At 41.3% G+C, this 24,354-nt stretch overlaps 1 protein-coding gene across 1 annotated transcript in view; it reads left to right on the top strand.

Moving 5' to 3' along the window:
* The first annotated feature begins 1,469 nt into the window (after positions 1 to 1,469).
* ALG9 (ALG9 alpha-1,2-mannosyltransferase) overlaps positions 1,470 to 24,354 on the top strand; it is a 128,861-nt gene continuing 105,976 nt past the window's right edge. Inside the window, exons 1-6 of the mRNA XM_036747968.1 lie at positions 1,470 to 1,599; positions 5,518 to 5,656; positions 10,588 to 10,722; positions 15,550 to 15,620; positions 16,696 to 16,784; positions 18,459 to 18,594. Coding sequence (XP_036603863.1) covers positions 1,472 to 1,599; positions 5,518 to 5,656; positions 10,588 to 10,722; positions 15,550 to 15,620; positions 16,696 to 16,784; positions 18,459 to 18,594 — 698 coding nt within the window. The 5' untranslated portion in view covers positions 1,470 to 1,471. The remainder of the gene's footprint in view (positions 1,600 to 5,517; positions 5,657 to 10,587; positions 10,723 to 15,549; positions 15,621 to 16,695; positions 16,785 to 18,458; positions 18,595 to 24,354) is intronic.

The following is a 24,354-nucleotide window of genomic DNA, read 5'->3' on the forward strand; positions in this document are numbered from 1 at the left end:
TTATTTGTATCTCTTCTGCTTAGCAGAAGTACTTAATACATTTTCATTTATTCACTATTCATTCCATCAATGGAGTATTAAGTGCCCTTTCTGTGTCAGGTACTGTGCAAACACAGGGATACAAGACAAAAAAAAAAAAAAAAGGAATGTTCTCTGCCCCTACAGCAGAATGTTGAGGAGTTTACATTCTGTTGGAGATGCAGCATATACTTATATAAGTATATATAAAATATACACTAAAGTAGATGGGAGAAGACACTGAACAGTACCAATATTGACGCTATCAGTGGAGTCAAGGGGCAAAATGAAGTTGCAGATGAATAAAAGGAAGCTCACAGGTTCTCTTTGGAGATGGAAAACAAGAGAATTGGTTTTGGTTTACCACAAATGAGAGCAAGAAACATTTTCTGGGATACATATTATGGCATTGCTCATAGTGAGCATGTGCAAAAAAGACTACCATGGAAAAAACTGCTTCCCCACCTGGCTTTCTTCTACTCCTTTGCTACCCAAGAAGGGGGTTAGCTTTGTGTGTCCTCTAAATTTCCCACTGGTTATGGCTCTTTTGACACATATTCGAGAGAAAAAGTCAACAGGACTTGGCAATTAATAATTGGATGTAGGGAATTGGAGGTGGAGACGTTTCTTAGAAAGGCCTCCTGACCACTGTCCATGTTCAGCAGTTGGGATGTTTTGACACACTCCTTTGCCCAGGCTCCTAATCATCTTTAGAACTCACTGCAAAGTTACCTTAAAAAAAAAAACAAAACGGTGAAATTCATGGGATAGTGAAACTAGAAAGGTTGAATGAACGTCGCACAGCTTCAAAAGTGATATTAGTAGCTGTTTTCGCTGATAGCCAAGGGTTCTTCTCTTGAGAAACCGGAGCATGCCAAAGTACTACACATCTGAGAGTGACACTCCTTTTTTCAGATCTCTTTGATACGTTGGCTCAAATTAAGGCATTCTTTGCTGGTCTCCTGCAGCTCTGCCTCGTGAGGTTTACCACCAATGTGAAGGGGATACCTTGCGTCTAACAGGCCAGCCCCCAAAAAACTCAAGTGAAGAGTCAAGCACTAGGAACTGGGGGTAGCCGGGACCGTGTCCGCAGCTCTGAAAGCGGAGTGTATCACTTTGTGCGGTGAATCAGACGTGCCTTAAGGGAGTCTGGGGATGGGGGTGGGGGGCTGTTTAGGGGGCCACTGTTAGGCCGTGGAGAAATAGAAAGGATGGAGAAGGGAAGAACGTTTGAGGCACAAATGAGAAATTATGGGAGAGCTATGAGTCTGGCGGTCATTTCTCTTCTTCCATGGGAAAATTGTCCTCAAATGACCGAAAACACATGGGACTTGAGCGCGTCTGTTCGTGTGAGGTATTTGGTACCTCGGCGGCCACCGTTCACCCAAACGAGCCATGGCGTCAAGAGCGCGGACTTCATTGGGCACAACCTCTTCTCTTGCCCGTACTTGCTATGGCGGCTCGGGGGGCTAGGCTGCGGCTCAAGGGAAGCAGCGGCGGCGGCAGCGGCGGAGACTCGGCCAAGCTGCGGGAGGAGCCCCCGGGCCGAGAAGCGACGACTGCCTCTGATCAGCGGACTGAGTACGGGCGAGACCGTGGTGGGGGCGTGCCCGGGCGGCCTCTCTCCTCGGCCTTGTTTTCTACCCCGGCTTCCCGATCCCTTCCCCAGGGCACCCCCTTCTTTCCTGGGCCCGCCCCCTCCCCCAAGTGCCCCACTCTCTCCTCCCCCTTTCTCTGTTTCTTCTGCAGCCCCAGGGCCGGGGTCGCAACCCCACGCCGGTCTCAGGCCTTCCAGGGAAAGAGAGTAGGGGGCTTCCGAACCACCAGGGCGGGGGGAGGGTTGCGAGAAGGAGCCCCACCCGGAGCGACCCCGGCTCTTAGGGACACGAGGGATCCCCCAGCTGGTTCCGCCCCCTCCTTTTACAGCCCAGGAAACTGAGATCCAGAGAGTGGCTTGCCCAGGACTAGCCAGGTGGTCAGCGGCGGAGCCTCCAAACCGCACCTGGGCAGTCCTCTTGGCCGGGGGGGTTCCAACAGCCCCCGAATCCAGGAGATGAGCAGTTTGCCATTCATTGAAAGAGATGTCAGGGTCCCAGGCTCGGGGACGCGGGTGTTCTGCGTGGGGGGCACATTTCCCGGCTCTGCAGTGGCCCTGCATTTATTAGAATGATTACTTCTCCAGCCACTTAAAGGGCAGGTTGGTTCCTGGATCAGAAAGTGGCTAGTTGGCTGTTGGGCTTGTCTGGCCTTGGCATGGTTTTGTTAGGTTCAGGACCTTGCCAGGATCCCAGAGTGCTGAAGGCATAGTAGATAGACCTTCGGCAGAAGAGCAAAAGCTTGAGATGGGCCATTCTTTCTATCAGCCTCCTGGGTCTCTGTCAGAACTTTTCAATCAGCATCTTGGTTTCCCCATCAGCACCTCCTTCTACTTCAAGAAACGTCGTTGTCAGCTATTTTCTCCTTCCATGGCATTATTAACTTCTCATTCACACTTACCCCACGGCCCCCCCCCCCCCCCATGTCCAGTCTGTTGTCAAATCTTGCCTTTTCTGCTCTTACAGCATCTCTAGGGATGCCTTCTCTCCACTCATGCAACCACAGCCTTAGCTCAGGCTTTCCTCACCTCTTACCTGGACTAGTGCAGTAGTCATCTAACTTCCTCAAGTCTTTCTTCTTTCCAGTCCAGCCTCCACTCAAGCTGCCAAGGTGAATTTTCTAGGGCAAACGACTGCTCAGTGAGCTCCATTTATTACATACTGTGGGGGTGGGGAACCTGGGGCCTCCAGGCCACATGTAGGGTCCTCAAGTGCAGCCCTTTGAATCCAAAAGAGCCATACTTGAGGACCCAGAGGGCTACATGTGGCCTTAGGGCTGCATGTTTCCCGTCCCTGCACCTTCAGGATTAAATATAAAGTCCTCTATTTGGCATTTTAGAGCTCCTTATTACCCTGTCCCTTCCTAATTTTTTCCCTTCATGCCCTCTTGGCTCAAGCTTTGCTGGTTCCAGCTCTGGGAGCATGGCAGTCCATTGCCCATCTCCATTTTCCCTGTACATGACATTCCATCTCTAGCTGGTCTGGAACGTTCTGACCCCTCACTTCAGCTTCTTACTTTCCCTGACTTCAGCTCACGTCTGGCTTTCTGTAGGAGACTAACTAGCTGCTGTTGCTTACTCCTCCCAGGTTACCTCCCATCTACTCTGTATATATCTTGTTTGTACCTAGTTATTTACATGGTATCTACCCCCACTAGAATGTGAGTTCCTTGAGGGCAGTGACTTGTTTTTGTCTTTATTAGTATAATTAGCACTTCTCAGTGCCTGACATGTAGTACTTACTTAATGAATGTTTGTTGACTCTGACGTGGAAGGGATTGTTTAACCTTAGATTTCACTGGATTTATTGGTTTACGCCTCCTGAATGTCAGAAGAAAATGTAGCAGAAAGGACACTGGATATGAGGAGATGGGTTCTAGCCCAGATTAAAATTGTATAACCTTTAGCAAATCATATCTTTGGTCTTCAGTATCCTCATTTATAAAATGAGGTGTTAGACTAGATCACAGGTGTCAGACTCAAATAGAAATGGGAGGTTAGCCCATACATAAGAATTCCTACAGGCAAATGATGACGTAGAAAACCACATAGTAGCATTATTTATGAAAACAATTATTGATATTTTATTGTATTTTTATTTATTTTGTTAAATATTCTTGGTGCACTTGGGAGTGTTGAGAGCTGTGTGTTTGATACCTCTGGATTACCTGATTCTTGAGGTCATTTTCAGAGTTAAAATTTTATAATTCTCCCTTCTGCCCTAGTTAAAAATGGACTACTGGCCATTCCTGTGCATGACTTCCTTGTCCTTTCTCTTTAACTTTATGCTACATCCATACCTGGAATATTTTTTTTCTTCCCACGTCTGTCTTTTAAAATTCTGCTTCCACCTTTTAAGGACCAGGTCACATTGTCTTCTCTATGAAGCCTTCAATGGTGACTCTAGATCATGGTGCTTTCTTCTTTCCTCTGAATTCTTGGAGTACTTTTGTCATTCCACTTCCATAACCACAAATTACCTCGTATTATTGTTATTCGCGTGTATGTCTTATCTCTTCTACTAGAATAGATGATTCTTAAAGGAAGTGATTTTTTTCAGGCATCTTTGTGTTTCTTGCAACACCTTGCATACAGTAGATGTTTTAAAAATGTCAAATGGATGAGTAAAATTGGTCTTGGAAACACACACACACACACACACACACACACACACACACACGAAAAAAATAACTACCAAAGAGTGAGAAAGACAGGGAAAATTAAGGTTACCATATGTTAAGGTAATATTTGTGGTTACAACAGGTGGTAGGTAGTTCAACCCAAAAGTAATGTTTTCTGAGCACTGTTTCAACTAAGAGAACATTTAGTTTCATCTCCTAGGTACAGCTTCTATCATTTGTGGTCACACTTACATTTTTGAAAGCTCTTAGTTGAACCAAAATCTGCCATCCTGTAACTTCCTACTGTTGTTCCTAATTGTGTCCACTGGCCCTACACAGAATAAATGTAATCGTTCTACATGACAGCTTCACAGATTTTTGAAGATAGTCATCATATCCCTTTTGTACTAGTTATGCTTCAGGCCCAAAGTCCCCAAATCCTTCAATCATTTCTCATATTCTGTGATTTCTAGTTCCATGACCATCCTGGGCACCCTCTTCTGGATGTGTTCTAGATCGTCAATGTTCCTCTTAACATTTAGTACTCAGAACTAAATATAATATGTTCTTGATTTGTGGACAATCTGCTTTTTCACAAAGGATCATAGTTTAAAACTGGAAGGGACCTTTGAGGCCGTTGCATCTTTAATATAGTCTAGGATTTAATTAGTTTTATTGGATGCTGTGTCACACTGTTAACTCAATAAGCTGACAATCAATTGAAACATCTTTTTCCACATGAACTGCTGATATTATTAGCTGTGTGGAGGATAATGCTGTATTTGGAATCAGGAGGCTGGGTTTGGAATCCCAGTTCTGCTTTTTGCTGCCTATTTCATAGGGGTAGGAGGAAAGTGTTTTGTAAACCTTAAAGAGCAATTTTAATGTGTGTTATTATTACTAAACCAGGTCTTCCTGTTCTATACTTGTATGCTGAATTTTTTTGAACTCAGATTTCTAAGAAACAATTTCCTTTTCAAATCCTTAATTCATGGATGAATTATTGACTGAATGAGGTATTTTGGAGTTGCAGCTGTTGGTTTCTCTCAAAATTAAATACTGAAACCAGAAGTAAGAGGATAGAGGTCCTAATTTTGGTGTTGCACATTCTACTGAGAAGGAATCAAAAGGTTTTGAGGTTTTTTTGTTTTTTTTATTTTGTCTTTTCTTTTGTAATAACTTTAGTGCTTTGTTGCATTTTTGCTTTTCTTTCCCTTCCCTCTTGCTAGTTTTCCTCCCATCCTAGTAGCTCCTTCCTGATACCTATCCTTTGCCCCTGGGCAGGCCACCTGGGAGTAAAGCGGGACAAGTCTGGGCACCTGAAGGGTCCACTGCTTTCAAGTGCTTGATCTCAGCTCGGTTCTGTGCTGCTCTCCTGAGTAATATTTCTGACTGTGATGAAACATTCAACTACTGGGAACCAGTAAGTTATTTCTTGGCTTTTAAAATTTTTTTTGAAGAATATTTTGGGTGTACAGGTGTGTGTGTAGGGATATATACGTGTTTCTGTGTTCTTGATTGTCTGCATGGTGCTTTATTATGGGAAACATTGTTTACAAAATTATTCAAAATGAAAATGCGATATGAATATTCTGAATATTAGTTTCATTTGGACTCTAATATTTAGTACCCAGTGAAACGGTACATGAGAAAAAGAATTCAGGCACAAGAGGTAAGTAAGACCTGACCAAAAACAAAGGGAGGAGACCCATGCTGAGGTTACAGAGTTTAAAATTTACTTAGGGATGGATTTTAAAGATATCGTAAAAGAATAAGGGTAAGGGAGAAAGATGGTACTTTAAAAAAAGTGATTAAGACAACACCAATAACTACCAACGTTATGCCAATTTTATTCTCTTATGCATTCATTTAGGGTATCTCTGATGAAAATAGGATCAGGAAACAGAGCAGTTTTTATAAATGATTATCTACAGCAGACAGTATTTTCATGGTAACACATTGATTGACAGATAAATAGTATCAGTAGTCACAACTAACATTTATAAAGCACCTACTATTTGCTGGATGCTTTATAAATATTACCTCATTTCATGTTCCCAATAACCCTGGAAATTAGCTGCTATTATTATCCTCATTTTGCCTAGCACTCTCTCTACTGTGCCATTGCCTCAAGGTATGGCCACTTCTAGGTCCTGCTGTGTGTTTATTGTTCATTGATCACCAAAAAAGCGTTTGACCTGAAAGCAGAGTGAAGTGCTAGATGGTACTGTATTTAGAACTTAGGGCCCGGAGTCAGGAAGATGTAAGCTCAAATCAGGCTTTGGACACTCTCTGGTTCCTCAGATGTAAAATGTGGATGATAACAGCATCCACCACCCAGGGTTGTTGGGAGCATCAAATGAGATAATATTTGTAAGGTGTTGAGCACAGTGCATGGCACGTAGTAGGTGCTTAATAAATGCTTGCTTTTCCATTTCCCTCCCCTCCTCTTTCCCACACGTGTTAACATGGGATGCAAGTTCTTAATGAACACAACAGCAGAGACAATTTCTTTCAGTAGTCCTCATATTATCTCTATCAGGTGGTTCATAGAACAGAGATCCATACTTGCCACTGTTAGTGTCATGGAGGGTGTTCTCCACCATGTCAAAACGGAAGATGAATTCCTTATAAGTTGGGAAGATTTCTTGATGCTTCTCTTTGTGCATGACACTGTGCTGATTGCTTTGAGCCCTAGAATACTTGAGGGCCTCCACGATGAGACCTATGGCTCCTCAACATAAATTGACCTAGCAGTCTGTATTGGAAAGAGCAAACAGATGAAGAGTGCATCTTGCTCACATGGTGACACACGTTTGGATAGGGAGCCATTAGTCCCATCTTTCTTAGATGGGTACTGCAGATGTACAGTGAGCCATGCCTAAAAATAAAGAAGGACAAGCAAGACTGTATTGGGGAAATTTCTTAGGGCTTTCAGTGATCCCAAATTACTCTCTGCTGCTAAAGCACATTTTTAAAAAAAGTGTTATCCCAGAGGTGCTGTGCAGCTCTGAATCATAGAACACTACGATTACAGAAAAGTAAAGATCAAAATTTTCCCTGAGGGCAGTAGAAATCCACAGTAAGTATATGAGAGGTGCATGCCCAGCGCTCCATGAAGGAAATGGGCTGCTGCTTATCACCAAAGATGACTTGTGGACTTGTATCATGAGAGATAGAGGCAGGCTAGTGATATAGTAACAGACAGGGATCATAGCAGGCAGGCTAAGTATTGCACTCATATCCATGAAATATTAAAAAACCTAGAAGGCTCTATTATGTCGGGTAACTCCTCTGTGAAGGACTTAGCACTTGGATAATCCAGGACAAATGATTAGGAAGAGGTCATTGCAGCAATCTGAATGAGGGCTGTTTTTGTGAGTTAGTTGTAGGAGTTTTAAAATGAGGAGACTTGATTAGTTTTTTCCTCCTATTTCCAAATTCGGAGGCAACTCTTGGTGCAGGGAATGGAGTGCTGGGCCTGGAGTCAGGAAGACCCAAGTTCAGATCTGGCTTCAGACACTTACTAGCTTTATGACCTTGGGCAAGTCACTTAACCTCTGTTTACTTTGGTTGCCTCAATTGCAAAATGGGGATAATATAAGTTGTGAGAATTAAATGATATAATATTTGTAGAAGTGCTTAGTACAATATCTGGTACATAGTAGGCATAATATAAATGCTTATTCTCTTCTTCCTTCCAGATGAGTGATTATGTGCTATACCAGCATCTGCACTAGAAACAGGAAAAGGAGAAAACTCCCATAAAAATGTAGAAGTCCAAATGAAATTTATTAAGGGGTATTCTTTACAGCTGGCTAGAGATGGAAGGGAGGGTGAAGTTCTCCAAATTCACATGGACGTGGGGGTTGTGTGACAGCTGCAGAGATGGTTGTTGAGTTTCTCCTTTTGAGTAGGAAAAATCCCATCTCCAATGTGGGTAGGGATGCATCTTCACTTTTGGGGGATTCTAAGGTGACAATTGGTGGGGAAGCAAGGCATTACCTGATGACCTCTACTTCCAGATCAGTGCTTTTGGAATTTTTGAGCATTGTAATTGTTTGAAGGGGATGAGAAGTTCTTTCTGTCCCAGTTACTTGAGGTCTGCTAATGATGAGGGTGTGAAAGGTATTTTCTGTCATCTCAAGTATTATGTGGCCATTTGAGGCAAGTTGGATGCTTATCTTTGAAGTTATAAATGGGGAGACAAGACACCTTCTTGTTTGGTTTTAAGAGTGTAATCAAACACAGCAAGAAGCAATTAAATCTGCATTGACACCAGGATAGCAACTAATTACTGTGGGCATTAGCCTTTTCAGCTAGCTTTATCTCTAGATTTCATGACCATTGATAGGTAAACAGCCTTGGATTGAACTTTGGAGAAACCGTCCCTGCAGCCCCAAATGCTCCTAAGTTCCTGCAAAGAGCAAAGATGTACACATTTATTTCTCGCTTGGATTTCTGTTTTAACTCTTAAATCTCCTGAACCATCTACTGCCTTTAAAGCAAGGATTCTTAACCAGGGGTCCATGGATAGACTTAAGTGAACTTGAAAAAAAAATACATCTTTATTTCACTACATTGATTTCTTTCCAATTTTATGTATTTTATACACTTAAAATCATTTTTTATTAGCACTTTGTATATTAAAGTGTCTTCCATCTATGAAATATGCCACTAGGCAATTGCCTGGGGCTAGAACAGAACCAAGGAAATATGTGCAACTGCTTTAAGTATTTTTAGGATTGAATTGCATAGTATAATGGACATGCCCACACCAGATTAGAATCAGCACAACATTTATTCTGCATTCAAGGATAATATAAAGCAGTATTAAAGAAATATAAAAATATAAAGATAAAGCTTGACAGAGTAATAGAAATATTTACATACATCACCAAACCGGGGAAGCACCTACATCTGGGTTCACATGCTGGGGAGTCCTTTGTTTTCAGCCCCAGAGTCTTGGCTGGGAAAATCCCCGGTAGGACTTCAAAGAGTAGAGCAATTTCTCCAGGTTATATCCAGTTTCAAAGCTCAGCACCAGGCCGTACATGACAGCACCCGATTGGCTAGGCGCAAGATCCGTGACTCAGGACAGGATGTGTTGTGGCTGTGGACTGGGCCACAGTTGAAAGGAGCAAGGCATCCACGATTGATACGGCAAGACGTCTGTGTTCAAAAGGACTCAGGATCGATTCCATATATTCCTAGAAGGGTGGCCAACCTTGCAGGAAGAGGAATCGGCCAGGTATAAGCTGATCCTTTAGTCCTGGGAACATGGCCCTTGTTCCAAGGAGAAAGGACAACATATGTAGTCACGTAGGCCGGTAAATGTACAGGGAAGATCTTTAATATTTCATTAACCTTTCACCTAGTAAAGTGACTTAACTTTTTTGAGTCTCAGTCTCCTCAACTGCAAAATGGGTACATAATTCATAGGATTGTTGTTTGCTTCCAGTGAGATAAGATATATAGAATACTTTGTAAAGCATACAGCGATGTATAGATATGGGCTATCGTTGTTGTTATTATTATCCTAGAAAGTCCTAGGCAAAGAAGGTGAGAAGATCTAAATGGTTTGTGGTGCATACTGGGTGGCTCGTGCCCATAGTGATGAAATTACAGCTGCATGAAGTAACAGTTTGCATATTAGAATTTTAAACTTGGAATTTACAACTGAAAGATTGCAGTGTTTTGGCATATATATCTAGAGGTATAATACCCTCGTTATATTCCATTCTAAGAGAAATAGCCCCAGAGAGTGAAAGCTTGCTTTATTTGCTACTGAAACATCAGAATTGGAACATCTCTATTCTGACCAATGAGCCGTTAAATTTATAGTAAGATATCAATAACTGCAACAGCGTAAGGAAATGCAGTATGGAAAGGATACAAAACTCTGGCCAAATGCGATGGTCAGTGTTTGTACCAGATTTTCAGAGTTCAAGGATGTATCTTTTTTTTTTTGTTAACAATAGATACATTTTTTCATGGCATATATTTCATATAGGAATTTATTTGAGTGTTTTGGGAAATGTTTATTGTATCAGAATCAATAATTTAAAAAATTATAGTAAAATAATTCAAGGGTTTTTGAGAACCTAATATAGGGTATTCTGTAATCTTAAATCATTTTGTTATTTCCTCAACCTTCTACAATGTTGGCTTCCTCTGTCCTCTGTCTAAAACTACCCTTAGCAACCAAAATTCTGCATAGGCTTTCAGCTTTATATTTTTTTGGCCCCTAGTTCATAGATGTACCAAGAAGCTCTTCATGCCACCATATATCCTCATGAACATGACTTTTGGCCTGTAAAACACCAGATTCATCTCTCTGTTCTGGAATTTTAGATGCACTACCTCGTCTATGGGAATGGATTCCAAACATGGGAATATTCCCCGGCTTATGCAATCCGATCCTACGCTTACCTGTGGCTTCATGCCTTGCCAGCTGCATTTCATGCAAAAGTCCTACAAACTAACAAGGTAAGACCAGGCCTAGCCTGAAGTACTTGTCTCTAATGGTCAAAACAACTATCTGGTTTTTATTTTCTTAACCAAAAACTAAGGTAGAGATTTAGGTAAATAGAAATAAGGGTTTTGTAATTAGATGTGAGGACCTAGGGCTTTGAGGTAAGTGCATGATAGTGGCATAGATAGTAGTGATAGTTAAGGAAAAGAATTCTTGTTCTACATAGGAAAGATTAGATGGGATGGAGGCTGGTTTGGAGGCCAGTGACAGTTGTCCAGATTTGATGTAGTTAAGGCCTAAACCAGGATAGTGGCTCTAGCTATATACCTTTTCAACAGAGTGTCTTCTTCTAATGTTCCAAGTTTATCGGAGGAAAGACAGTAGACGTATTGCTTTTATCTATTGAGCCTCAATAAACTATGCATCAATCAGTAAACATTTATTGCTGTCTGTTAATCACTACTTGTTGAGTTATGGCTATGAAGAGTCGTGTGTTTTTTAGTACATCATGAAATAAATCTTTTTTGTAAAAGGTACAGTGTAGAAAGAGCAGTAGGATGTCCTCTGAGAGTTTGTTTGCATTTAGCTAATCTGCTGTGGCTTCAAACTCAGCAAATCTAAAACTGAATTAATCATCTTCTATCCTAAAACTCACAGTTTTCCAGTTTCTGTCACCAGTGTCTTCTTTGATTCTCAGACATTTTGCGGTGCCAGAACCCTATGCATAAACAAAATTTCATTGAAATCCTATTTATGCCCTCTGAGGCAAAGACGGAAACATAGATGCTTTCACTCTTCTAGGTGATAGCTCACCAAATATCTGAAGACAAGTATCATGTTTCCCAAAAGACTTCAAGGTAAACATACCAAGTTTCTTTAATAGATCTTTATGTGTTACATTCTCTAGTCCTGTCTCCATCCTGGGAACAATCATGTCATCCAGAACTAATGATACCAATGTACGTAAGTCTCCTTAGAAAACAAACCCATCATACATCAAAACAAAAAAAAATACACATTTTCAGATCAATTTTATTTGTAGAGGCATGGAGTCTCAGTCAAAAGAAACCACACCAGAACAGCCTGAACAGAAATGCCCTCTATGTTCTCCTGACTGTTCATCATGATTGTTCATTATCTGCTTAAAAAAGTGACAGTGGTGGGAATCCATCATCTCCCAAGTTAATCCCTTCCATCTGAGGGTTCCTTACCTCTGACCTAATCAGTCTCTCTGCAATATTTACCCCCGCTTTTCTTCCCCTGGGTCTCAGAAGAATAAAGATATTCTTGTCTTCCAGCTGATAGCCCTTCATGTACTAAACTCAGCTTTCACGTTCCCATAAACCTTCTTAGACTGAGCATCCCCGCTTTCTTTATGAAACACAAATGGGGCAGGGTAGTGTGGCATTCTTATCTCCCATGTTTGGGACTTAATGTAGGCTAAGATTACATTGAGGCAGCTCAATATCTCAGTGAACAAAGCACTAGGCCTGGAGTCAGGAAGACCTGAATTCAAATCCAGCCTCAGACATTTACTAGCTGTGTGACCCTGGGCAAGTCACATAACACCTGTTTGCCTCAGTTGCTGCATCTGTTAAATGAGCTAGATAAGGAAATGGCAAACCACTCCAATATCTTTGCTACCATGGATAGCATTAGAATGCTGTGGTCCACGGGGTCACGATGTGTTGGATATGGCTGAACAACAAGAAGATTACATTAGTATTTTTCGGCTATGAGTCACACCTTTGACTCATTGAGATTACAAGCCACTGAAAAACCAGCCAGGGCCTTCTCTGTCCTGTCCTTGGGCTGTTGGGTTTTTTTTTAGTCCAGATGTAGGATTTTACTTTTCTCCCTATTAAATTATTGGGATCATAGGGCAACAGATCTAGAGCTAAAGGGAAACTTCAAAGTCCAGAAAACTCAAGTCAACCTCAGACACCATCTTCTCCAGCTGATCACTGTTCACCTTCAGGTGGCAGCAGAGATGGAGATGAAACCTGTTATCCCACAGTCTTCTGTTTCTGATCGAGAAGCATGTTAGAGTGCTCTCCAAGCCATCTGGGTTCTTTCTGGTGATATCATTTGTCTCCTGGTAAGCTCCTGACAGATCTCATGAGGTTTTCCCTTTTGCACCAGATATAGCCTCAGGAAGACTGCGCTCATCCTCATTCTCATGAGGTCTACTTAGTACCGCCTCAGAAGGCCTTCACCAGGGTGCTGCCAGCCATCACTATCCACCTCCTCCTCTTCTGTGGCCTCTCCTGGCAGTACCTGTGCATCCACACCAGCCTTTCTTGTGGCCCATGGAGTGTTTCCTCCTCAGAGGACAGCCCTGCCTTTTGCAGGAAGAATGTCGTGATTTTACACTGTTCCGAAGAGTCACTGTGGGCTCTTCCCTTCCTTTTCTGTGTCAAATTCTTCTCACCAACCTCTCATTCATTTTGTTTTTTCCTCTGGAGCATTTCTTCCATTCTTTCAAGGAACTCTTCATTCTCCCCAATAATTTGGATAATAGAGAAGTATTCCTTTAGCCCTGTCTCCTGGTAATTAGATTAGTTTGCAACAAGTACGTGCACAGTTATTATTTGTGACTGGCAGAAGCACAAACAGTACCGTGTTCTCTACAAGTTCTGAAAGACTCCACCTGCCTGCCTCATTTCCTGGAAGTGAAGTCTTCAGTCCTCTGATGTCTTGTGATTGACATGTCTAATTGCTGTGGGAAACTGCCTGCTTGCCTTACAGACAGTTCAGTTACTTGTGGCTCCTGAGAAAAATGTGTAGAGGCCTTTCTTGAAATAGGATGCTAGCTTGCTCAGGTCCCTCTGATTCTTAATGTATAGACTGCTGTTAGAGCCCTAACTCACACAAACCTATGGAAAGGTCTTAAGGAGAAATCTGGCTCCAACCACTCTGTACTCGTTCCTTCCAACCCCCTTGCGCGTCATGGCATCACCTCCCTGATGTCATGGGCCTATTTGAGAACGAAGGATAAGCCACAGTAATCCTCTGTACTGTTCTCCTCACTCATACGTTGTTCAGACCAAAGCTTCCGCCTGCTTTGATTTAGTAGCCTCTATTTCTGAATATAGGATCACAGATTTGGAGCTGGGAGGGACCTTTATGGAGGCCGTCTAGTTCAGCCCCTCATTTTATAACTGAGGAAATAGACCCAGAGAGGATGAGTGACGTTGTCTGATGCCACAAAGTATTACGTAAATGGCAGAATTAGGATTTGGACCCTTGATTCCAATTTCATTATTCTTTCCCCTACCAAATAATTTAACTCAATGAGAACAACATGATTATTAGCTGTTAAGTATTTTGTGATAGGAAAGTGTTGGATGTAATGTAAAATCCTGTATGATGCCTCGCAGTAATTGTAATTTTCCCCTATTCTTACAAGCTAGTGTATTTGGAAGTTGTTTAATTTTGTTGCATTTTTTACTTTCAAAATTTTGAGAGTTTGTTTTAAAATTTGCTGCCTGTGAATGACTGTAATTCTTCCAGAACTGTGGACCTATTTTAAAAATAACATGTAGTGTCTCAAGACCACTTGAAGTAAACTCATCTTAGAGACAGTTATTACTTTGTGTTTTTATTGTATTGAGGATTTGGTTCTCAGTCAGTGAGCAAGCTTTTATTAAGCACCTGCTAGGCGCCAGTCGTTTTGCTATGCACTAGAGATACAAAGACAAAAAGCAAAACAGTCTCTGCTTTCTTAACGGGGAGACAGTGTGTACAAATATAGGTATATATAAAACTCATACAAGGTAACCCAGGGAAAAGGCACCAGGAGTTTGGGGGACCAGGAAAGACCTCACGTCTTCAAAATAGGTTTGTGAATTTCTTATGTAGAGTTGAAATTTGCCTCACTATAATTTATCTACCTGTTGGGTCAAGCAGAACCTGTAAGTTCTCTGTATGTGTCATTTCCCTCCTCTCTTTGGCATTTAAAGCCCTTTATAGTTTGGTTCCATTTTATGTTTCCAGATTTATTTGACAATACTACCCCTTCATATTCAGATTTTAGCCTAATTGGCTTAACTGGTTGCTCTCTGTGCATGGCTCTCCTTTGCCTTGGCCATCCCCCATGCCTGAAACACTCTCTCTTCTTACCATCTCCCCTAGAATTCAGGATTCCGCTATTTCCTGACCCTTCCAGTGGTTGGTGCTGTTTTCTCTATTCCCCTACTTTGTGTTTACTTAGTATGTACTTAGTATTTACTTATCTGTTTCCATACCATATCCCCTAGTAAAATGGAAACTCCTTTATTTTAGGGAATATTTAATTTTTTTCTTTGTAACCCTGAAAACTAATAAAGCGTCTTCCATTTACTACATTCTTAGTAAATACTTGTTGAATTTTGCATTACACCCAATCACATATTTGAACACAGTGATCATGACCCTCCTAATTCTTCTTTTTTTTTCTAAGCTAAATATCCCTATAGCCTTCAATGAAACCTTTTATGGCCTGGTTTCCAGTCCTCTCATTGTCCTGGGTGGTGTGCCAGTTGGTCAATGTCCTTCCTAAAATGTGGCATGTTAGTTATTCAATTGGAGGGCTTACTTGCTATAGTGATTAAAAATTAATGGTATTAATAAAGAAAATTGATGATATGTCAAGTTATGAGTACATTATCCTAATTATGCTTTTCATTTAAGGTAGTAGTTTCATTCTGAACAGCTTAAAAGTACTTTAATGTATATAACCATGTAAATAGTTCAGAAGTTATTTGACATAACTCATATCATCCTACCTATTTTCTGTTTTACGTTTCAGATTGTTTTAGCTTATGTCTGTGACTTCTGTTTTTTTTCTGGATTTCTTTTAGGTTCTCGTCTTTTACTTTTTGCGATGTATCCTGGCTTTTGCGAGCTCTGTTTGTGAGCTTTACTTTTATAAGTGAGTACAAAAAGCTTTGCTTGTAGAAAATCACTGTGGAGGATACCAGCTAGAATGCATTATCCTCCTGATATGCATGGCAGTGGCTGAAACTTGTCCTCACCCCTTTTCCTCCCTCCACTGCTATTATCTGTGATGTGGTTTTTTATTTAAAATAAGCAGTTTGTTTTGGACAGAGTACCTGTGGCTATTGTTTTTCTTACCGGAAGGTTTCAGGTACCTGTTTTTTATGCTGATCACTTTAATTCTGTTTGTCCACATGCACTGGACTTGTAGTCAAAAAGGTCTGTGGTGAAACCTGGACCCTTCACAGGTTTTGTGACCTTGGGCAAGTCACTTAACTTCTGAGCCTTAATCTAAGGCAGACTCTTGCTCCTATATGGAGGAGACCAGATAGCCTTGGAGGCCCCTGCCACACTGGCATTCCATGTTTCTGGGTGTAAAATGGGGATAATATTATTAATATCACCTTTAAAAAGTTGTTGGGAGGATCAAGTGGTATGATATATGTGAATTTGCTTTGTGCCACGTGTTCTAGAAGTGTAAGGATTTTTAAATTTCCTTGATTATATAGGCTAACATTTAAAAAAAAAATCTCTCATGTGTTACATATGACTTTTTTCTTTGTCCTCAATTTTAGTGGGCAGGTAGGTGCTGCAATGAAGGTCTTATCTCTTCTCTGACACCAGAACAGTACCTTCCATATCAATATTTGATGGTTTAGAGATTGATAAATGCCTCAGTGGGATCTTAGTAAGCTAGATGTTTAGAGGAGAATCTTACATCTCTTTCCTCTCTGTCCTCTATTTAAGCCCTTTAGTTTCTTATCTGTTGTTATAATTGCATCACTTTTAGTTCCTAGAAAATTATATCTCCACATGGGCTCTTCCTTTCAGGCTGATAACCCTTAGGTTTCTCATCAGTCTCGGATGAGTTTGTCACAACTGCCTTACGTTGTAATTCAGATTATCAGATTATCACTAATCAGTGTAGCAGTTTTTTACCTTCTCATTTGAAGTGATGTTCCTGAGGCTTGCTATGTTTGATATTTTCTTCTTTCTTTTCTTGCTCACAGGGCTGTGTGCAAGAAATTTGGCCTCCACGTGAGTCGATTGATGCTGGCATTTTTAGTTCTCAGCACTGGAATGTTTTGCTCATCAGCAGGTAAGAGGCAAGAGGATGACACATCCATAGAGATTTTGTAGTTGCAATGAAAGAGGGCGCTTTGTCTTAGTATAAGTTTACAAAGCAAAGCCACAAGATTCTTTAAAACATAAAATTAACCCCAGTCTTTCCTGTGCTGTTGGGATGTAAGACAATACCTTTGTGATTCTCCATGAGGGAACACTTTCTCCCAGGAAAAGCTCATCTCTGGTTGTGTTCTAAAGTCTTTTTCCAAGTCTTTTGGAGATGAATGTAACAAAACAGAGCCATAGTTTTCGTTGTTTTTTTTTAGAGTTATAGTTTACAACCAGGACTTTGGCTTAGAAAATTCTGAACCAACCCTGCTGGGTTTGTCTAGATTTCTCTACCCTTCTCTCTATGCATTAACAAATGGAGTTGTCAGCCCTCTATGTGACCAATATTATGCCACTTTTGTCTGGAAAATATGCCCTTCAGAGTATTTTACGATCACTTTATGAGTTGCTCCTAAGATTAGCCTTTGGTGGAGGTGCCAGGATTAAATTTGATTTTATATATTGCAGTTAAGAATGTTAAGAGTCAGAGCCAGGGTTAGAACATGGAGCCCCTGAGCCTTTTGCTGAGCTCCCTGCTTCTTTGTACAATTCTTGTTGGAATTGGGTGCTGATTATTACTTCCCCAAGAATAGGTGGATTAGGAGATGAGTAGCAGGAGAGGCAGGAACTGCCTCTGTGGCACATTATTTCATTGCCAAGTGGAGCAAAAATAAGCAGTCTTCACTTCAGACACTGTGAACAGATGTTCTGGTGGAGTGCCTTTAGCTCATGGGGTGAAGCTTTTTGTCAGGAAGCTCCTGCTCCTGGCTAGAGGGAGGCAGTTTGTAGCCCAGCCACCCAGTGACTGTAGCTTCACAGTACCTGGGTTTAAACCTGTCTCTGTACTTGTACCTGTGAGACTTTCAATTAAGTCATTTCACTTGTGTGGACCTTAGTTTCCTTGTTCTCAAAATGAGCAGGTGGCACTAGTTGATCTGTAAGGTCCCTTTGATTTCTACAGTATGACATGATGCTATTATTAGAGGCTCCTTGGGGTGGGGTGCCCAGTTTTCTGATGCAGTAATAAGTGAGAGTGTCCAGAAGCTAAAGTGTTCATTTCAGTGGGTTCAGGATGACAGTGGTGTGCCCTTGCCAAACCTCCATGCTCTGGAAAGGCCCTTCTAGAACCCCTGTGACTACCATGAGGCCACAGGTTTGGACCAGAGCAGCACTAGAAAACTGGAGGAAGAAAGCCCTCTATGACAGCTGTAGCTCTCTTGAAGCCCTGATCCCAGTGTGCCCGTGAAACCTGGGGACAATCCTGTGGATTCCTGGGGCGCAGTGAGTGTGAATTACAGGATGTACCCAGTGGTCTTGGGCTTCCATGTGAAGTGGCCTTTAGGGACATCCTCTGTTGTGTTTGGTGCTTATAAATCAGGAAAGAGTTAACTGCCACTGAAATAGAATTTCGAAAGGATGAGTGCTTCTTACTGTCCATTATTTATTAATGTGGCTTTATCTAACATGCCAACATAAAGTAAACTCTTCTGGTCCCCGCTGCCTTGCAGCATGTGACAGCAGTTAACCTTAGTGAAGATTTGGATAAGTTGTCTTAAGTCATTGTTGTTGTTGTTTTTGAAACATTTCCATCCTTTTTCAGCTTTCCTTCCTAGCAGCTTCTGTATGTATACGACTGTGATAGCTATGACGGGCTGGTTCATGGACAAGACCTCCATTGCTGTGCTGGCAGTAGCCGCTGGGGCTATCCTGGGATGGCCCTTTAGTGCTGCTCTTGGGTAAGAAGCTAAGTCAGATTCCTTACCCCCAACCTCCAGTCACCAATCACACATTGACTCTCAAGGCTAAGTTATCTGCAAACAGTTGGGGCAGGACAGAAATCTGTAGAGAGTAATTAGATCTATAATGTGGTTGTGCTATTGAGGAGGACTTAGCGGGACTTTGGGGCCCTTTTATGAGCCTGAGAAGGCCGGTTTGGTTCAGTTCAACAGCATTAATTAAGTGCTGGCATGTGCTGGTGCCTGTAAAGTAGGCACTGAAGGTACAAAGAGAGAAGTCCTGCCAGAGCTTGCATTCTAATCAGGAGAAGGCCAGGGGCATGGAGTGTGGAGAGAAGTGCTGGATCTGACCAGTCACTTCTGCCTAATACATTGAATTGAATAGGTATTCATCTAGCCATGATCATGTATGTCATATATTATATTATCATATTCATATATTGATGTCTATGCATCAAAAAAGGTACAGTGGAGAATGCAAAAGAAGTAGAGGAAAAAGTCTTTGTTCTCCAGGAGTTTGCTATATAATCGGTGAAGCAAGAAATACTAAGAGCAGAGTTGTTACTTCAAGTGGAACCAGATTAAAATATAGCTAGGAAATGTTTAACAAAATAAAAATACAATACAGCATAGATAATGCTAATTTGTGGTTTTCTAAGTCAGTCTATAGCCTGCCAGATCTATTTCTATTTGAATGTGACACCACTGCTCTAGAAAACAGTTCCAAGGCTTTATGTAAGCAAATGCATAATAGTATTGTAGAGACTAAACAGAAGTATTGATGAAATTCAAAGTGAAGGAAAGTTCTTTGGATGGTTGGAAAATTCCTTAAGTTGGTTTGGAAAAGTTTCACAGAATAGTTGAACTTCAATGAAAATTTAGAATCTTCCTGGGCAGAGAGGAGTAGGGAAGAGATTCTAAATAGGGAGAATAATACCAACGAAGTTATGGAGGTAGGAGCAAGTATGGTTTATCCTGGGTATGGAGAGAATGCCTGCCTTGCTAGTGAGTTCAGGCTGATTTGCTAAGGAGTCCTACAAGATGCTGTCAGATAGGCAAGGTAGCCCTAGTTGATGGGCCATTTTAAATTCCAGGTTGAAGAACTTAGATTTTACTTGATAGGGTGTGTGTGGTGGGGCTGGGGGTGAGGGCCTAATGAGGGGTTCTGATAAGAGAAGAGGCTGTGAAGGATGGGGGGAGAGTATGAGGGATCCTTGGGGGAGGGGAACGAGGGGGAGTGGGAAGTAGGGTATCTTCCCTTCTGTAGGAGTCTTATTTCTTGTACATTCTAGTTCAGTGGCCCTCCAATCATAAACATCAGGTGAGGCGTAAAACAGGGAGATGAATGCTTTCCAAAGGAGTTCACTGCTGTCGTGGAGGAGATCCAGCAAAGTCCAAGTTGTAGTACCCCGTGTTAGGTGGTGAGGTTTTTCAATGCATCTGTTTTCAGATGACCTCAGTCTGATTACCTCAAGCCCCTGAACATTACAGAGGCTTCTAGATGATATCCAAAGCTACTGAGAAGAGTTTGGCCAACTTTCTATAGAGGAAAAAAGAAACAAGCAGATGAAGAATAGCTGTTGTCCAGATTTTGATGTACACTTAGGCAACCTATAGAGTTCCTTCAGCAGGATGTGTGTGTGTGTGTGTGTGTGTGTGTGTGTGTGTGTATGTGTATGCATGTTTAAATAGTGAATATATTATCTTCAGGAAATTGGAAAACTAGTTTAATTCACTATATTTTTTCCAGAAGCAAAAGCCCCTCTTTTTAATACCAGCACTATTTGAGTACTGAATGGTTGCAAGTCTCCAAAGAACTAAAATATGTATCACTCAGGGGCCAATGGAGAGGCACATGGCAAGTGTTAGTGTGTTTCATCACACAGCAAGTAAAGGACACCTGAAGTAAAGAATGTAATCAGAGAGATGTTTGACTGAAAGAGAAGGAGGGGTAGGATGGATGAGTTGCAATCTGCATCTTTGGAAGGAACATCCATATCATGGAGCTAATAAATTCCTTTGAGTTCAGTAGTCAAATGGGTACACTTGAAAGCTGTACTGAAACAAGGGTAAAATTTTCATTTTTAGAGTCATTAACATGTGGGTGATTGTTAGAGTCTTGGAAGTGGATGAGATACATACTCCAAGGCAGTATGCCTAGAGGAAGACTAGGAGCTTGCTTTGGACAAGGATATCCATAGTTGGATGGGAGAAGGAAAAAGTGAAGCAGACAAATGAACCTTGAGGAACCAAAAGTACTGAAAAAGAGAGACTCAGTACTGTCAAAAATAACAAAAGGATGAAGGAGGAAGGTGAAAACTTAAGAAATAATTATGTTAAGACAGGAAGAGGCTGCTGGTGACCTTAGAAGAGATTACCGATCATTTAGGAGCGATCATAGGATCATAGATTTAGAGTTGGAAGGGACCTAAGAGGTCATCGGATCAAACTTAATTTTAAAAGGAAAATGAGACCGAATGATTTGTCTGAGGCCACTGACACAGCTTGTAAGTGTCAGAGCCAAGATTCGAACCCAGATTTTCCTGACTCCAATTCTAGTACTTTCTCCCCCAGCACCATGCAGCTTCCAGAGTGGGGTGATGAGGAAATGAAAGCAACAGATATAATTATACTTACGTAAGACGTTTAACTGGGAAAAAGAGATAAACAGCAGTAGTTGGAAGGGATATAATGAATGATCTGTAAAAGGAGCTCAGGCAGTCAATCAAGCAAGCATTTATTAAGCACTTTCTATGTGCTAGGCACTGTGTGATAAATAGAGCACTGGGCTGGGAATCAGGAGGACTCATCTTTATGAGTAAATCAACCTCAGACACTTACTAGCTATGTGACTCTGGACAAGTCACTTTAGCCTGTTTGCCTCAGTTTCCTCATCTGTAAAATGAGCTGGAGAAGGAAATGGCAAACCACTCCAGTATCTTGACCAAGGAAACCCCAAATGGAGTCATGAAGAGTCAGACACAGCTGAAAAACAACAAGCATTGTGTATATAAATACAGATTTGAACAAGTTCCTACCCTAAGTTTACATTCAGTTTATTTTATTTTATTTTTTTTAAGGCAGTTGGGGTTAGGTGTTGCCCAGGGTCACACAGCTAGTAAGTGTCAGAGGCTGGATTTGAACTCAGGTCCTCCTGACCCCAGGGCAGGTGTTTTATCCACTGTGCCACCTAGCTGCTCCAGTTTACATTCTTTTAAAAATATTTTGTATTGATATCTTTTGTTTTTAGGTTACCTTTACTTATAAATTTATCACTCCCCTTTTTCTACCCAGGAAACCATCCCTTGTAACAGACCCAAAAAAGAGTCTAGTCAGTCATTTATTAAGCACTTTTCAATTATTTATTTATTAAGTCATTTATTAAGCACTTACCGTTTGTGATGCAGTCTGCTAAGCTCTGGGGATACAGAGAAAAGAAAAAACATGGTTGCTGCCCTCAAAGGGCCCCATTCTAAAAATGGAGACAACATTTGAACAGGGATAGATAGATAGATATGGATGGATGGATGGATGGATGGATGGATAGAAAGTAATTAGAAGTTAATCTCAAGAGAAAGCTATAGCAGTATGTGGGTGAGTGGGCAGGAACTCCTGCAGAAAGTGGGATTTGAGGAAGCCAAGGAGGCAGAAATGAAGAGGGGGAGCATTCCAGGTGTGGGGGATGGCCAATGAGAAGGTTTACAGTTTGGAGATGGAATGTTGTATGAGAGGAACAGCAAGAAGACTGGTGTGGCTGGATCACAGAAGTAAAATGTTAGAAGACTAAAAGGATAGGAAGGGGCTAGATTGTGAAGGGCTTTGAAAGCTATACAAAGGATTTTCTGTTTGATCATGGAGGTAATGAGGAACCACTGGAGTTTATTGAATGGGGTGTGTGTAACATGATCAGACATTCACTTCGGTAAGATCTCTTTGGCAGCTCAGGGGAGAATGGATTGAAGTGGGGAGTTACTTGAGAAAGTAAGACTGGCCATCAGACTATTTCAGTGGCAACTGTGTGAGCATATAGAAGGGGACATGTATAAGAAATATTGCAAAGATAGAAACAGTAGAACTTCACAAATTAGATATCTGGGGTGAATATGAGTGAGGAGTTGAGTCTGACATTGAGCTTGTGAACTTGGGTGACTAGGGAAATTTGGAGGAGGGGAGGCCGCAGAGGGAGAGATAATGAGTTCTGCTTTGGACATGCTGAGTTTAAGATATCTGTGAGAAGCTTTGTAGATGTTAGGAGCCTTTGGCTTTACTAGTTTCACCATGCACCAGTCCTCACTGCCTCTGTCATTACCACTGCTCCTAGCCTAGCCATCTATGGCCATGGCCAACCCTGTCATGTACTTTGACATCACCACCAATAATGTCTACCTGGATAGAGTTATTTTCAAGTTATTTGCAGACAAGATTCCAAAGACAGCAGAAAATGTTCATGCTCTGAGCCCTGGAGAGAAGGGATTTGCTTACAATAGATCCTGCTTTCACAAGGTCATCCCTGGGTTCATGTGCAAAGGTGGTGACTTCACAGGCCATAATGGCACTGATGACAAGCTCATGTATGGGGAGAAATATGCTGATGATAACTTCATCCTGAAGCACTCTGGTCCTATCATCTTATTTATGGCAAACACAAATGCTTCCCCATTTTTTTACCTCTACTGCTAAAACTAATTGGTTGGATGCCAAGAATGTGGTCTTTTACCAGGTGAAAAAAAAACCATGTGTGCTTCAGATCCTGTGATGGTAAGACCAGGAAGAAGATCACCACTGCTGATTATGGACAATCTCATAAATCTTTTCTTCTCTTTCCTTTTCCTTTTTTGTCTTAAGCACCAGACCATTCTTCTGTAACTGGGCAGGGAACCTTCAGTCTGTTCTCCTACCCTGTAATCCTTGTGTTCTTACTTCCTACAATTCTCTTGGGATTTCATTTCCCTTTTCTTGTACAAGTCTGGCTAGACTACAGAGTTAAGTTTATTATTATGAAATAAAAACATTAAACAAAATAAGATAACTATCTAACTTCCTGATAATTAGAGGCTTCCAAAAATGGAACAAGCTACCCCTAGGAGGTCACGTTTTCCCTGACACAGGTAGTCTTCAAGCAGTGGCTGGATGATAATTTTTTAGGTATGTTTTAGAGAAAATTCATGCTTCAGGTAAGGGGTAAAGCTAGATGATTCGAACATCTTTGTAAACTGTGGGATTCTGTGATTCTAGGATTGTCAGGGTTGTTGAGATTACTCTTCATTTAGGCTAGAGATACTCTAGTATGTGACCTAAAGGTCAGTGATTAACAGAATTTCAGAACTGTAAGGGATCTCAGAGATTATGTTTTCTACTTATTCTTCACTTATTTAAAATATTCATGACTAAGGGCATGTGAATTCCAATAAAATGGAATTCTGTATAGCAACTAAAATTCTCATTAAATCCATCATCATAATTTAATATTCCTTATGTGCCCTTGTAGGTCTTGTGAAACAATCACATGGGGCTCTAAAGAAACAGACAGTTCATGTACCAGTTTTAGTTCTTGCATCTTAACTTTTAAATGAATTCTCCTCTCTTAACTCAGCTTGATGTGTTTGTGAATCTAATCAGTGATCTGGATTTTTTAGTGAAAGAACAATGGTGGTGGGGCCAAAAAAACCTGATTTTGTGTCCTAGCTCTGTGTCCTTGTTCAGACACTGGCTGTGTGACCCTTGGCGGGCAGTTTAGCTTCTCTGAACCTTACTTCATTC

This window comes from Trichosurus vulpecula, chromosome 2, assembly GCF_011100635.1.
Source record: "Trichosurus vulpecula isolate mTriVul1 chromosome 2, mTriVul1.pri, whole genome shotgun sequence".
In the NCBI taxonomy this organism is placed as follows: domain Eukaryota; kingdom Metazoa; phylum Chordata; class Mammalia; order Diprotodontia; family Phalangeridae; genus Trichosurus; species Trichosurus vulpecula.